General features: G+C 46.9%; 1 protein-coding gene across 1 annotated transcript in view; it reads left to right on the top strand.

Moving 5' to 3' along the window:
* Positions 1-6,863: 6,863 nt before the first annotated feature.
* Fgf16 (fibroblast growth factor 16) overlaps positions 6,864-11,591 on the top strand; it is a 10,453-nt gene continuing 5,725 nt past the window's right edge. Inside the window, exon 1 of the mRNA XM_005369883.2 lies at positions 6,864-7,256. Coding sequence (XP_005369940.1) covers positions 6,983-7,256 — 274 coding nt within the window. The 5' untranslated portion in view covers positions 6,864-6,982. The remainder of the gene's footprint in view (positions 7,257-11,591) is intronic.

The raw sequence follows: 11,591 nt of genomic DNA, 5'->3' as shown, positions 1-11,591 counted from the left end.
GGGGCCAGGTGTTTTTAGCACAGACTTCTACCAGACTTTCAAAGTAGAGTTCATGCCCATACTTCTCAAATTATTCCACAAAATATAAACAGAAATATTGTTACCCAATTCATTTTATGAGGCCACAGTTACTCTGATACCCAAATCACATAAAGACTCAACAAAGAATGAGAATTATAGACCAAGTTCTCCCGGTACTAGGTAGTTCTGTGTGTTAACGTGACATGAGTCAGAGTCATCAGAGGAAGGAGCCTCTGCTGAGGAAATGCTTCCTTGCAATTCAGCTGTAAAGCATTTCCTCATTTAGTGATCAATGGGGAGGGTCCAGCCCATGGTGAGTGGTACCATCCCTGAGCTTCTGGTCCTGGGTTCTATAAAAAGATGGGCTAAGCAAGTCATGGGAAGCAAGCCAGTAAGCAGCACCCCTCCATGACCTCTGCCTCCAGGATCCTGCCCTATTTGAGTTCCTGTCCTGACTTCCATCAGTAATGAACAGCAATGCTGAAGTGTAAACTAAATAAACCCTATCCTCCTAACTTGCTTTTTGGTCATGCTGTTTCAGAAACCCTAACTAAGACATCCCATGAACACTGATGAAAAAATACTCAATAAAATACTGGCAAACCAAAGACAAGAACACATCAAAGAGATCATTCACCATGATCAAGTAGGCTTTATCCCAGAGATGCAGGGATGGCTCAACTATCAAAATCTGTCAATGTGATCTACCATATAAACAAACAGAAAGAAAAAACCATATCATCATGTCATTACATGCAGAAAAGGCATTAGACAAAATCCAACACCTCTTCATAATAACAGTCCTGGAAAGATTGGGGCTACAAGGAACATACCTAAACATAATAAAGGCAATTTACAGCAAGCCTATAGGCAACATCAAATTAAGTAGGGAGAAACTCAAAACAACTCCACTAAAATCAGGGACAAGACAAGGCTGCCCACTCTCTCCATATCTACCCAATACAGTACCTGAAGTTCTAGCTGGAGCAGTAAGACCACTGAAGGAGATCAAGGGAATACAAATCGGAAAGGAAGAAGTCAAAGTACCTTTATTTGCAGGTGGCATGATAGTATACATAAGGGACCCTAAAAATGTCATCATGAACTCCTACAGCTGATAAACATTTTCAGCAAAGTGGCTGGATTCAAAAGTAACTCAAAAAAAATCAGTAGCCTTCCTACATACAAATAGCAAATGGGCTGAAAAAGAAATCAGGGAAATAACACCCTTCACAATAGCCACAAATAATATACAATATCTTGGTGTATCTATAACTAAGCAAGTGAAAGACCTGTATGACAAAAACTTCAAGTCTTTGAAGAAATTGAAGAAGATATCAGAAGATGGAAAGATATCCCATGCTTATGGATCAGTAGGATTAAAATAGTGAAAATGGTCATCTTACCAAAAGTAATCTACAGATTCAATGCAATCCCCATCAAAATTCAAACACAATTTTCACAAACCTGGAAAGGGCAATTCTCAACTTAATATAGAAAAACAAAATCTCAGGATAGTTAAAACAATTCTGAACAATAAAAAGACTGCTGGAGGTCTCAACCATATATAACTAAGCTACAGTAATAAAAACAGCATGACTTTGGCATAAAAACACACATTGATCAATGGAATTGAATTGAAGACCCATACTTAAATCCACACACATATCGACATTTGATTTCTCACAAAGAAGCCAGAAATACACACTGGGAAAAAGTGAGCATGTTCAATAAATGGTGCTAGTTAAACTGGATAGCTACATGTAGAAGAATGCAAATAGACCAAGTTTATTACCCTGCACAAAACTCAAGTCCAAGTGCATCAAAGACCTCAACATAAAATCAGATACAGTGAACCTGATAGAAGAGAAAGTGGGGAATAGCCTTGAACACATTGGCACAGGAAACAACTTCTTGAACAGAACACTGGTAGCACAGGCACTAAGATCAACAATCAATAAATGAGACCTTATGAAACTGAAAAGCTTCTGTAAGGCAAAGGACACTACCAATCAGACAAAACTGCAACCTACAGAATGGGACAATATTTTTACCAACTCCACATCTGATAGAGGACTAATATCGAAAATACATAAAGAACTCAAGAAACTGGATATCAAAAACAAACAAATAATCCAATTTAAAAATGGCGAATTGCTCAGCAGTTAAGAGCACTGGCTGCTCTTCCAGAGGACGTGGATTCAATTCCCAGCACCCACATGGCAGTTTACAGTTTAGGATCTGTGAATCCTAAAAATCAATGTATATAAAATAAAAATAAATGCATTATTTTTTTTAAAAAATGTTAAATGGGGAACAGATCTAAACAGTAAATTCTCAATAGAGAAACCTTAAATGTCTGAGAAACACTTAAGGAAATGTTCGATATCCTTAGACATCAGGAAAATGTAAATCAAAACTACTTTGAGATTCAGCTTATGTAGTATGAATAATAAAAGCCCAGAGACAGATATTGGGGTTTAATCTGAAGATCAGAAAAGCAAAACAACAAAGCCACTAGAGAGCTCTTACCTCTATGAAATCTTCAAACTGAAAAGCAAGTTCTTATCTAATCCCACCATATATTCCTCTCTAGTACTGGGATTAAAGGCATGCACCACCACCGCCCGGCCTCTATGGCTAACTAGTGTGGTTGCTGGGATTAAAGGTGTGTGCCATGACTGCCTGGCCTGTGTGGTTGACTAGTGTGGCTGCTGGGATTAAAGGTGTGTGCCATGACTGCCTTGCCTGTATGGCTGACTAGTGTGGTTGTTTTGTGTTCTGATCATCAGTCACACTTTATTTATTAAAATACAAATGAAATATCACTACATTATTACACCTGCCAGAATGGCTAAGATCAATTATACAAGTGACAGTTTATGCTGGTGAAGATGTAGAGCAAGAGGAACACTCTTCCATTGCTGGTGGGAGTGCAAACTTGTACAATAACTATGAAAATTAATATGGCGGTTCCTCAGAAAACTGGGAATTGATCTACCTCAAGTTCCACCTATATCACTCTTGGGCATATACCCAAAGGACTCTCTATCCTTCCACAAAGACACTTGTTCAACAATGCTCATAGCAGCTTTATTAATCGCCAGAAACTGGAAAAAACCTACATGTCTCTCAACAAAAGAATGGATAAACAAATTGTGGTATATATTTACACAACGGAGTATCACTCAGATATAAAAAAAATGACATCATGAAGTCTGTAGGCAAATAGGTGGAACTAGAAAAAAATCAGCCTGAGTGAGGTAACCCAGATGCAGAAACACAAATATGGTACTTATTCACTTATAAGGGGATAATAGTCGTTACATAAATGATAACCAAGCTACAATCTGTAGACCCAGAGAGGTTAGGTAAAGTTAGGGGGATCTAGGGGGCACTAAGAGGTATCCCTGGGAGGGAAAAATAGAATAGATTTTACTAGTTGACCGGGAATGGGACCAGAACAGGAATGGTGGATCAGATGGTGGGAAGATGGGGTGGAGAGAGACAGTAGGAAGAGATGGCTGTCTCCATCAAATCATTCCACTCAGAGCTTAGGGAATCCCATGGAAGAGGAGGTAGAAAAAGTGTAAGAGCCAGGAGCAATGAAGGACACCAGGAGAACAAGGCCCTCTGAATCATCTAAGCAAGGTACATATGAGTTCACTGAGACTGAAGCAACAAGCACAGGGCCTACATGGGTCTGCATCTCTGCATATATGTTATAGCTATTAGCTTAATATTTTTATGGGACTCTCTTGCTTTGTTTTGTTTTTTGAAACAGGGTTTCCCAGTAGTTATGGATCCAGTCCTGGAACTCACTCTGTAGACAAGGATAGCCTCAAGATCAGAGAGATCCACCTGTCTCTGCCTCCCAAGTGCAGAGTGTGAGTGATCATGGGGCTCTTGACTTTGAGAACAAGTGGGTCTCTGACTCTTGCGCCTGCTCTTGGGACTCTTTTCCTCCTGTTGGGTTGCCAAATCTAACTTCGATATGATAGCTTTCACTTCATCTTATTATATTTTGTTATATTTGGTTGTTGTCTCTCAGAAGCCTGTTCTTTTCTAATGACAGACAGAAAGGGAGTGGATCCAGAGAAGAGGAGAGGGGAGGGAGAACTCGGAGGAGTAGAGAGAAGGGAAACTGTGATCAGGATATACTGCATAAGAAAAGAATCTATGTTTGATAAAAGAAAAACATGTAAAAATGTAAGATTTATTTCATCATAAACATCTACATTCTGTATAGTGTGTGCTTATCAAAGTTGTTTCATCTAATTTTTTCATTTGACACTTATTAAAATCTTCAAGAATTACTTTTTAACAATTAAAATTGTTCCATTTTCTCTATTTTGGAAGTGATCCTTCCGACTCTGCAAAAAATTCTTCCCATATGTGCCTCAGGGCCCATTCATTACAAAAATCACCTTAGCCCAGAATGGGTCCAGGACCCCTACCTAGATAAGTTCTCTCTCTCTCTCTCTCTCTCTCTCTCTCTCTCTCTCTCTCTCTCCCTCCCTCCCTCCCTCCCTCCATTCTCTCTCTGCTTCATGAATCTACACTTCACCATAAACCCTTGTTTTATTGTTGTTGGAACAGGGTATCAAAGTCCAGTCTAGCCTTGAACTCCTGATCCTCCTGCCTGCTCCAAAGTGTTGAGACTGCGGGTGTGAGTTACTGTGCTCAGCACTTTGGATAATTTCTTATTGGTTCATCCTTCCTTCATTTGAAACAGGTTCTTGCTGTGCAACTCAGGCTGGCTTCACCCTAAATTCCACAAGGGCTAGAATTACAGGTGGGACCCACCACACCAAGTTCTTACTTGGAATACTTTAAAAGTAATCCAAGAGGGCCTGTAGTTTCTTTTATACGTATTCTAACATGGACTCCACCCTTTTAAAGGTGTTTTTAATTTTTTAAAAGTTATGTGTACATATGTGCCTGTGCACATGTGCGTGGGTGCCTGTGGACACCAGAAGAGGGCATCTGATCCTTTGGTGCTGGCGTTACAGGAATCTAAGAGCCAATGCGGGCTGCTGGAACAGAACCTGAGTCCTCTAGAAGTGAAACACTCACTCGTCAGCACTGAGCCATCTCTCCAACCTCTGGACGCCACCATTTGTATTCGTGGGTCCACTATAACTGGGTGGTAAGTTGCATCTGTGTTCTCTGTTACTGAGAGCATAATATTACTTTTGAGTGCCTACAGGTGTCAGGCATTGTACTTGGCCCTGGAGGTTCCCTCTGAGCTAAAGAGGCACAGCAGGGCCAAGCCGCAATGTTATTCCAAACTGAGAATTGCTACAGGAAGTGAGCACAGAGCGCACATGGGAGCTTAAAAGTAGGGCCTCGAATTGCACTGAATTGTGGGGAATCTTGTTTACTCGTTTTTTATGGTAACCCTGAATTTGAACTTGCAGCTCGGTGGGGTCTCCAGCAGGAGGCGCAGCAAAGGCGCGGAAGGGTAGAATTGGGGGTTCAGTCACTACAGGAACCTGGGAAGGCGGCCAGCGCCTGCTGCGTGTGAAAACTGCAAGCAACAACGCCATTTAATAGGCAAGAAGGAGGCCAAGCGCCAGAGCCCCAGAGGGACCGTGGGGTTCAGGTGCGGGGCAGAGAAGCAGGGGCTCATGGCAGGCAGGCACCTGCCTGCCAGGTCCTCTCCACCCAGCCTGTCGTCCTGGCTACCGCCAGTTCCCACCCCGACTGCAGCTCTTCCTGATAGAATATCTTGGAACAGGGCACAGGACAGAGCGAGGAAACACCTGTTTCCAACAAGAAAAGAGGTGGGGGGAAGCCCCCACCCGACTTCCAACAGCCTCTCACAGAGCTTGCTCTCCTGAGCCTTGTAAAAGTGCGTCCAGAAAGCCATGGAGATCATTTTTCAAAAAGATCGCTTTCTATTTCTCAACCCCCACCCCAATACCCTGGTTTCTATGCCTAAACCACATCTTTTTAAAAGTCTTCTTTCCCTTCTGGGGTTTCCCGCTCCTCTCAAACCCCTTAAGGACCCCCCCTCCGTTTTGGTGTCTGCAGGGACCTTCACCACCTCTCAGTCCTTACTGTTGCAACTGCATTCGGCTTCAGGATCTTTTTCGCTTCCTCAGCCCCTGTGGACCTACAGGTGGGGAGTGGGACTACGGGACAGCAGAACAAAGGAACCGGAGCACCCCTGTCCCGGGCCAGACACCCCTTCCGCAGTCTCTTAAGGGCCAGAGAAGAGGGGCTCAGCGGCTCGAGGACGCCCTCCCCGAGCCCCAGTCTCAGGCACTTTCCCGAAGGGAGCAACCAGAGGATGCATGGGAGGTGGGGATGGCCCTTGCAGCAGACCAACAAGCAGACCCCCGCGGAACCGGCCTGCGTGGCCGTGGGCGCCGATGGCTTCCACGTACTGGACTCCGTTATTTCATCAGCAGTTTAAGAAATCCTGCCAAAAGCAGTTATGCCTCACTGCAATGTGTAGCTTTTTCCTGCCTTTTTTTTTTCATAATAAAAGAGGGAGTGAAGCTCGCTCGCTCCCCCCTCCACCCCCTCTCCCAAAAAGAGCCAAATGGATACGAGAAGGGGGGAAAAAAGGAAAGAACCCACACACCAATCTCTGAGGGGATGCCAGTGAGGTGTGGCTTGTATTTAAATATCCAATATGTCAATGGAAGGGGAGTGGGTACGTATATAAAGTGCCGTTTGCATCTGATAGCTCCACGAAGCCAGCTATGAGAGGCCAGGAGAGATGGATGCGGAGGGGAAGCCGCACTTTAACTGAGAGCAAGGTCAGGAGCGCGCTGCCCCACGCTCCCCGCCGCTAAGAAGTTCTTTGGACGCGAACAGACGTGTGCTGCAGCTGGGCAGAGCACGGAGCCTCGCAGCGAGCGAGCGCCGCCGACCCGCCCGCGCCCGCCGCGGGGAGAGGCAGTTCGCGCCCCGCGGCCCCGGTTCAGCCCGCGCCGCCGCCAGCCCCGTCATGGCGGAGGTGGGGGGCGTCTTTGCCTCCTTGGACTGGGACCTGCACGGCTTCTCCTCGTCTCTGGGGAACGTGCCCTTAGCTGACTCCCCGGGTTTTCTGAACGAGCGCCTGGGCCAGATCGAGGGGAAGCTGCAGCGCGGCTCGCCCACAGACTTCGCCCACCTGAAGGGTATCCTGCGGCGCCGCCAGCTCTACTGCCGCACCGGCTTCCACCTGGAGATCTTCCCCAATGGCACCGTGCACGGCACCCGCCACGACCACAGCCGCTTCGGTGAGGACGCAGCCGGGAGGAGAGGGAGGCGGGTGGACCGCATACGGGGCAGCCGACGGCTTGGGGATGTCGCGCAGGGGGGCCCGCTGAGCCTCCCTGGGCCGGGTGCTGTCCGGACCCGTCGGGGCGGGACGCAGTGGCAGGGCCCTAAGCCTCGCGGCGACCCTGGGGCCCCCATGCCCCGCGACGCTCCCCTGGAGGGGGCGGAGGCGCCTTGCGGTGCGGCCTCTCCCACCCGCTCCACCCTCCCTCCTTCGGGACCTAGGGGCTCCTTGTGAGAACCCCAACGTCGGGCCTCTGATGGAAGCAGGTGGAGCCAGGAGAGGAGTGGGAATCCTTGCCTAGGAGGCAAGGGGACCGCGGCTGGCGGAACCTCGAGGGTGGCAGGCCCATCGCAGCTGATCACCCAGAGCAGGAGCCTTCAGGGCCCACGGGCGTGGTGGCTGGCGGCCCGCACCCGGATCACTTTTATCCGGCCGGGACCCTGTAGCCATGGCACTGGCCATCCTTGGCCAGGGTAGGAGCCAGTCCAGGCAGCATGGCATAAACCGGCTACCTGAGAATCTAGGAAAAACTCGCGGTACCCATCGCAGAAGGACACAAGTCTTGGGCATCTTTTGCCTAGAACTAACTCCTTGCCCACGTGAGGAAACTGTCCTGAGCCCACTGCCAGCCCCAGAAACAGGTGTCCCCTGAGCCCAGGACAGGAAATGTCTAATCTCCAAAGCGGGATTGCCTCCGCCTGCCCGGAACTATACAAACTGTTCAGAGCACCCAGCTGCCTGCCTACATTCAGAACTAATTATGCGATTAATATAAACCTTGATCCGCGATAGAAATCTTTAGCTTTCTGTTTCCTCTTCAACAATTTGCTATTTTTATTTTCAATTTCCTATTCTCTATTAAGCCATCAAACAGGTGCTGTGAAAGTCACCTTGTCTCCTCCATCTTTCAAAGTCCTCTGCTTCCTCCCAAGGTCCTTGTAATGCAAGAAGGGTATTTTCTACGACTACCCTCAAGCGGGACATGCTTCGCTTTTTCCCCCATCGTTCCCATCTTCCCATTCTACATGCTTTTCTAGAGCTGCATCTGGAGTGCTCAGTTTTGAACAAAAGAAAGGAAAGAAAAGAAAGGGGGAGCAGAGGAGGGGGCAGACGAGGGCCAGCCTAAGGCCAAGCGTAGCAAACAACTAGGACCAGGGTTGGTCTTCCTTGCTGGGAGAAGGCAGGAACCCTAATGAGGTCTGTGTCATCTTGGAAAAATGCACTCAACGAGAGCTGGAGTACAGTAGGTTGGGAGGGGTAATGGAGGGGTGCAGGTGTCTGTATAAACTTGCAGCAGGTCCTCAAAAGGGTGATGAGGTGGGGTGGGAGGAGAGGGAGTGTTAACTTGGCTTCTTTCCCTTCCATCACTTGTGATTTAGAAGTCCCCTTTTGTTCCTCTTCCTAAGGAATGGGACTCCCACCCTGAACTCAGAGGCTCCCAGAAAGAACCTAAAGATATTGGACTGGTTCATACATAAAAGAAGTGCATATATGTGCGTGTGTGTTTATATGTATATGTGTAAAAGCAAAGTCCTGAAATGATGGTGAAATGTGGAGTGGGGGTCATGAAATTGGTGAACTTGTGCACTTCTCCCAGCTGCTATGTTTTTCTGACTCTGCCTAAGCTGAGCCCAATAATCTACAAGGTCAACATAAATCAGTAATAGGCTCTTGGGATAAGTGGTCTTTAATTGCCTCCCTAAAGACACATCTTGATTTCTTTTCATCTCCCATACCTGCTAAGGGTGTTAAGTTTAAGGAGAAACCAGAGGAAGTAAAGCTGGCGGAGGAGGGGATATTTGCACTGCCGCTTAACTGACTGCTTCAGTTTGGGTTTGGCCTTTTAGAAAAAACAAACTTCCTGAGACCACCTCCACATCACCTTTTCCCTTTCCTCCTTCCTTGATTTCTTGGCAGATCCGTGTATTTCCTGTAAAGGAAATGATAACTGGTCAAAGCTGTCTCTTCGTAACCTCCCCTGCCAACTTTCAAACACACTCTTACTCGGTTTAGCATTTGGCACAGGACGAGGTGGTGTTTGAGTTTGCTCACACTCTCCGCCCTCCACATTTGAGTTAATCAGCCAGAGTATTCAATAAATCGAAACTTTAACATTCCATAAGTGCTTTAGCAGTCAACATTCCAGCAGGGTAAAGTAGGCCAGACTTAAGATATAAAATATTATAGATTTCTGCTTGGGGGGAGGAGGGAGTCTCCGAAGGCCATGTAAAGTAAATAGCTATTTGTTGTAATTGGAGAGCAGGGCCCCCAAGGATTACCCTGGAATCCATGTGTTCTAAACAAGTCAGGCTGAGCCCAAGTGCAGCCCCGACTCCAAATAATAACCTGTTGGCACTGCACATGCTCCCTGCTCTCCATCTGCAGTCAGTAGCCAGGAGTCTTTCAGTCCCCGCCTGGCTGGTGGCATTTACATGAGCTTCATAGGGAGCCTGACATTCCTGAAGGGCACCTGTGGACTGACAGAGCAGGGCTGGGGAGCCAGACTGGAGGAGAGGCCTCCTGCCAGGTGGGATGGAGCAGGCTGCTGCAGCTGCTTTGGGTTTTGAGCGATCTGGTTCTTATTTGGCCGAGGGCCAGGGCAGCACTGTCTTGGCCCTGATGGTCTGACAGGATGGCTGAGGGAACCAGATTAAATGACACATTAGCCAGTCATCTAGTAAGGTCCTGAAACAGTGGGGCCCAGGATAGATCCGTTTTGATTGAGACCCTGGGGAGGGAGGTGTAAGAAGAGTCTGGAAACTGTCGAGAAAATGCCAGAGCATGAGGTGGGCAGGTCAAGATGAGGCAGAGGAGATGGAGGTCCTGGGCCTCGAAGGGGTGAGAACCGATGACAAACTTTGTCTACTTAATACTTTGCCTCAACGCTCTGCTGTTAACACCCCTGTCCAGCTGTAGCTGGGAAAATATGAAAATGGCTTGTTTTCGCTCCCCTTTCATGCTGGCTGGGATTCAGGAGAAGGTTTAGAAATATCTGTTCCATCATCATGTGCCACTGGGTTCCCACAGTCTGAATCCAACTAATAGGAAAGTTGGCAAAGGCAAATGATGCCCAAAGACAGCTGGGCAGGGATGATTCCAGCTGTTGGAGACCCCTGTTACTGGACACAACCCAAGCAACATCCTGTATGATCTGTCCTTTGGCATCAGGGTTCACAGAGAGTTGGAGAAAAAAAAAAACTGGTGACTCAAATGGCCACACCTCTTGGGTTCATGATTTGTTCTCACACCAGGTCTCTGGAAGTGAGATCACAGGCTTCCCTCTGCTACTTAATGAGCTCAGGGTAGTCTGGGACATGGGATCCTTCGAGAAAGGGGCAACTGCTGTGATTAGAGGCTCAGAGGTGAGCTGCCTTAGCAAAGCAAAGATGGTTAGTGCATGGTTTGCTACCCCTCAGAGTTTAGCACCCAGAACAGAATCAAAGTATGGCTTGGGATCGTCTTGCCAGATAGGCCACTCTACATTTTTTTTCAACACCTTCTCTAGGCACAGTAGAACCAGACACAGAACCCCAACATGATCCTGTCTGGACCAAGTGGAGTGGCAGAGCAGGCCCTTCTCTCATGTTAGTAACTAGCGCTCTCTGAATACAGCCTACCCCCACTTTTGGTTCCTATTTTATACTAGGTTTTAATATATTTTTCATGTTTAAAAAGGCATCAAGGTGCACAATCTGTAATACCACTGCCTAGGAGATGGAGCAAGAGGATCAGGATCAGGTCATCCTCAGCTGCATAGAGTTCAATTTCAAGGCCACCCCGAACTACATAAGACCATGTCTCAAAAACAAAAACAAATTTAAAAGATTTAAAGACAGTGTTTCACTATGTTGCCCAGGCTGGCCTCAAACTTGGGAGCCCCATCTTTCAGCCTCCTAATTCCTGGGATTATGGGTGTGTGTCAATTTACCTGGTCTTTGTTTGTTTGCTCTTTTGTTTTGATTTTGTGTTTTCCAGACAGGGTCCCCCTATGGAGCACAGGCTGGCCTTGAATTACCTGTCCTCCTGCCTCAGACCCTCACGTATTAGTAGTACAAATATATGCCTCCACACCCAGATAACATTTATTTTTGTTTGACCTGTTTTATATTAGCTTTTTGAAATTTTATTTTTCATTTTGTGGGTTGGGGAGGAAGAAGAAGCTTGAGTGTATGGAGGTCAGAGGACAGCTTGCAGGAGTCGGTTCTTTCCTTCTGTCATTTGAGTGCCAGGATCAAACTCAGGTTGGAGGTTAGGCAGCCATTGCTCTTATCCACTGAGCCATCTTGCCAGT

Source organism: Microtus ochrogaster, unplaced genomic scaffold (genome assembly GCF_000317375.1).
Source record: "Microtus ochrogaster isolate Prairie Vole_2 unplaced genomic scaffold, MicOch1.0 UNK65, whole genome shotgun sequence".
NCBI lineage: Eukaryota > Metazoa > Chordata > Mammalia > Rodentia > Cricetidae > Microtus > Microtus ochrogaster.
This window is presented reverse-complemented; position numbering and strand designations above follow the sequence as displayed.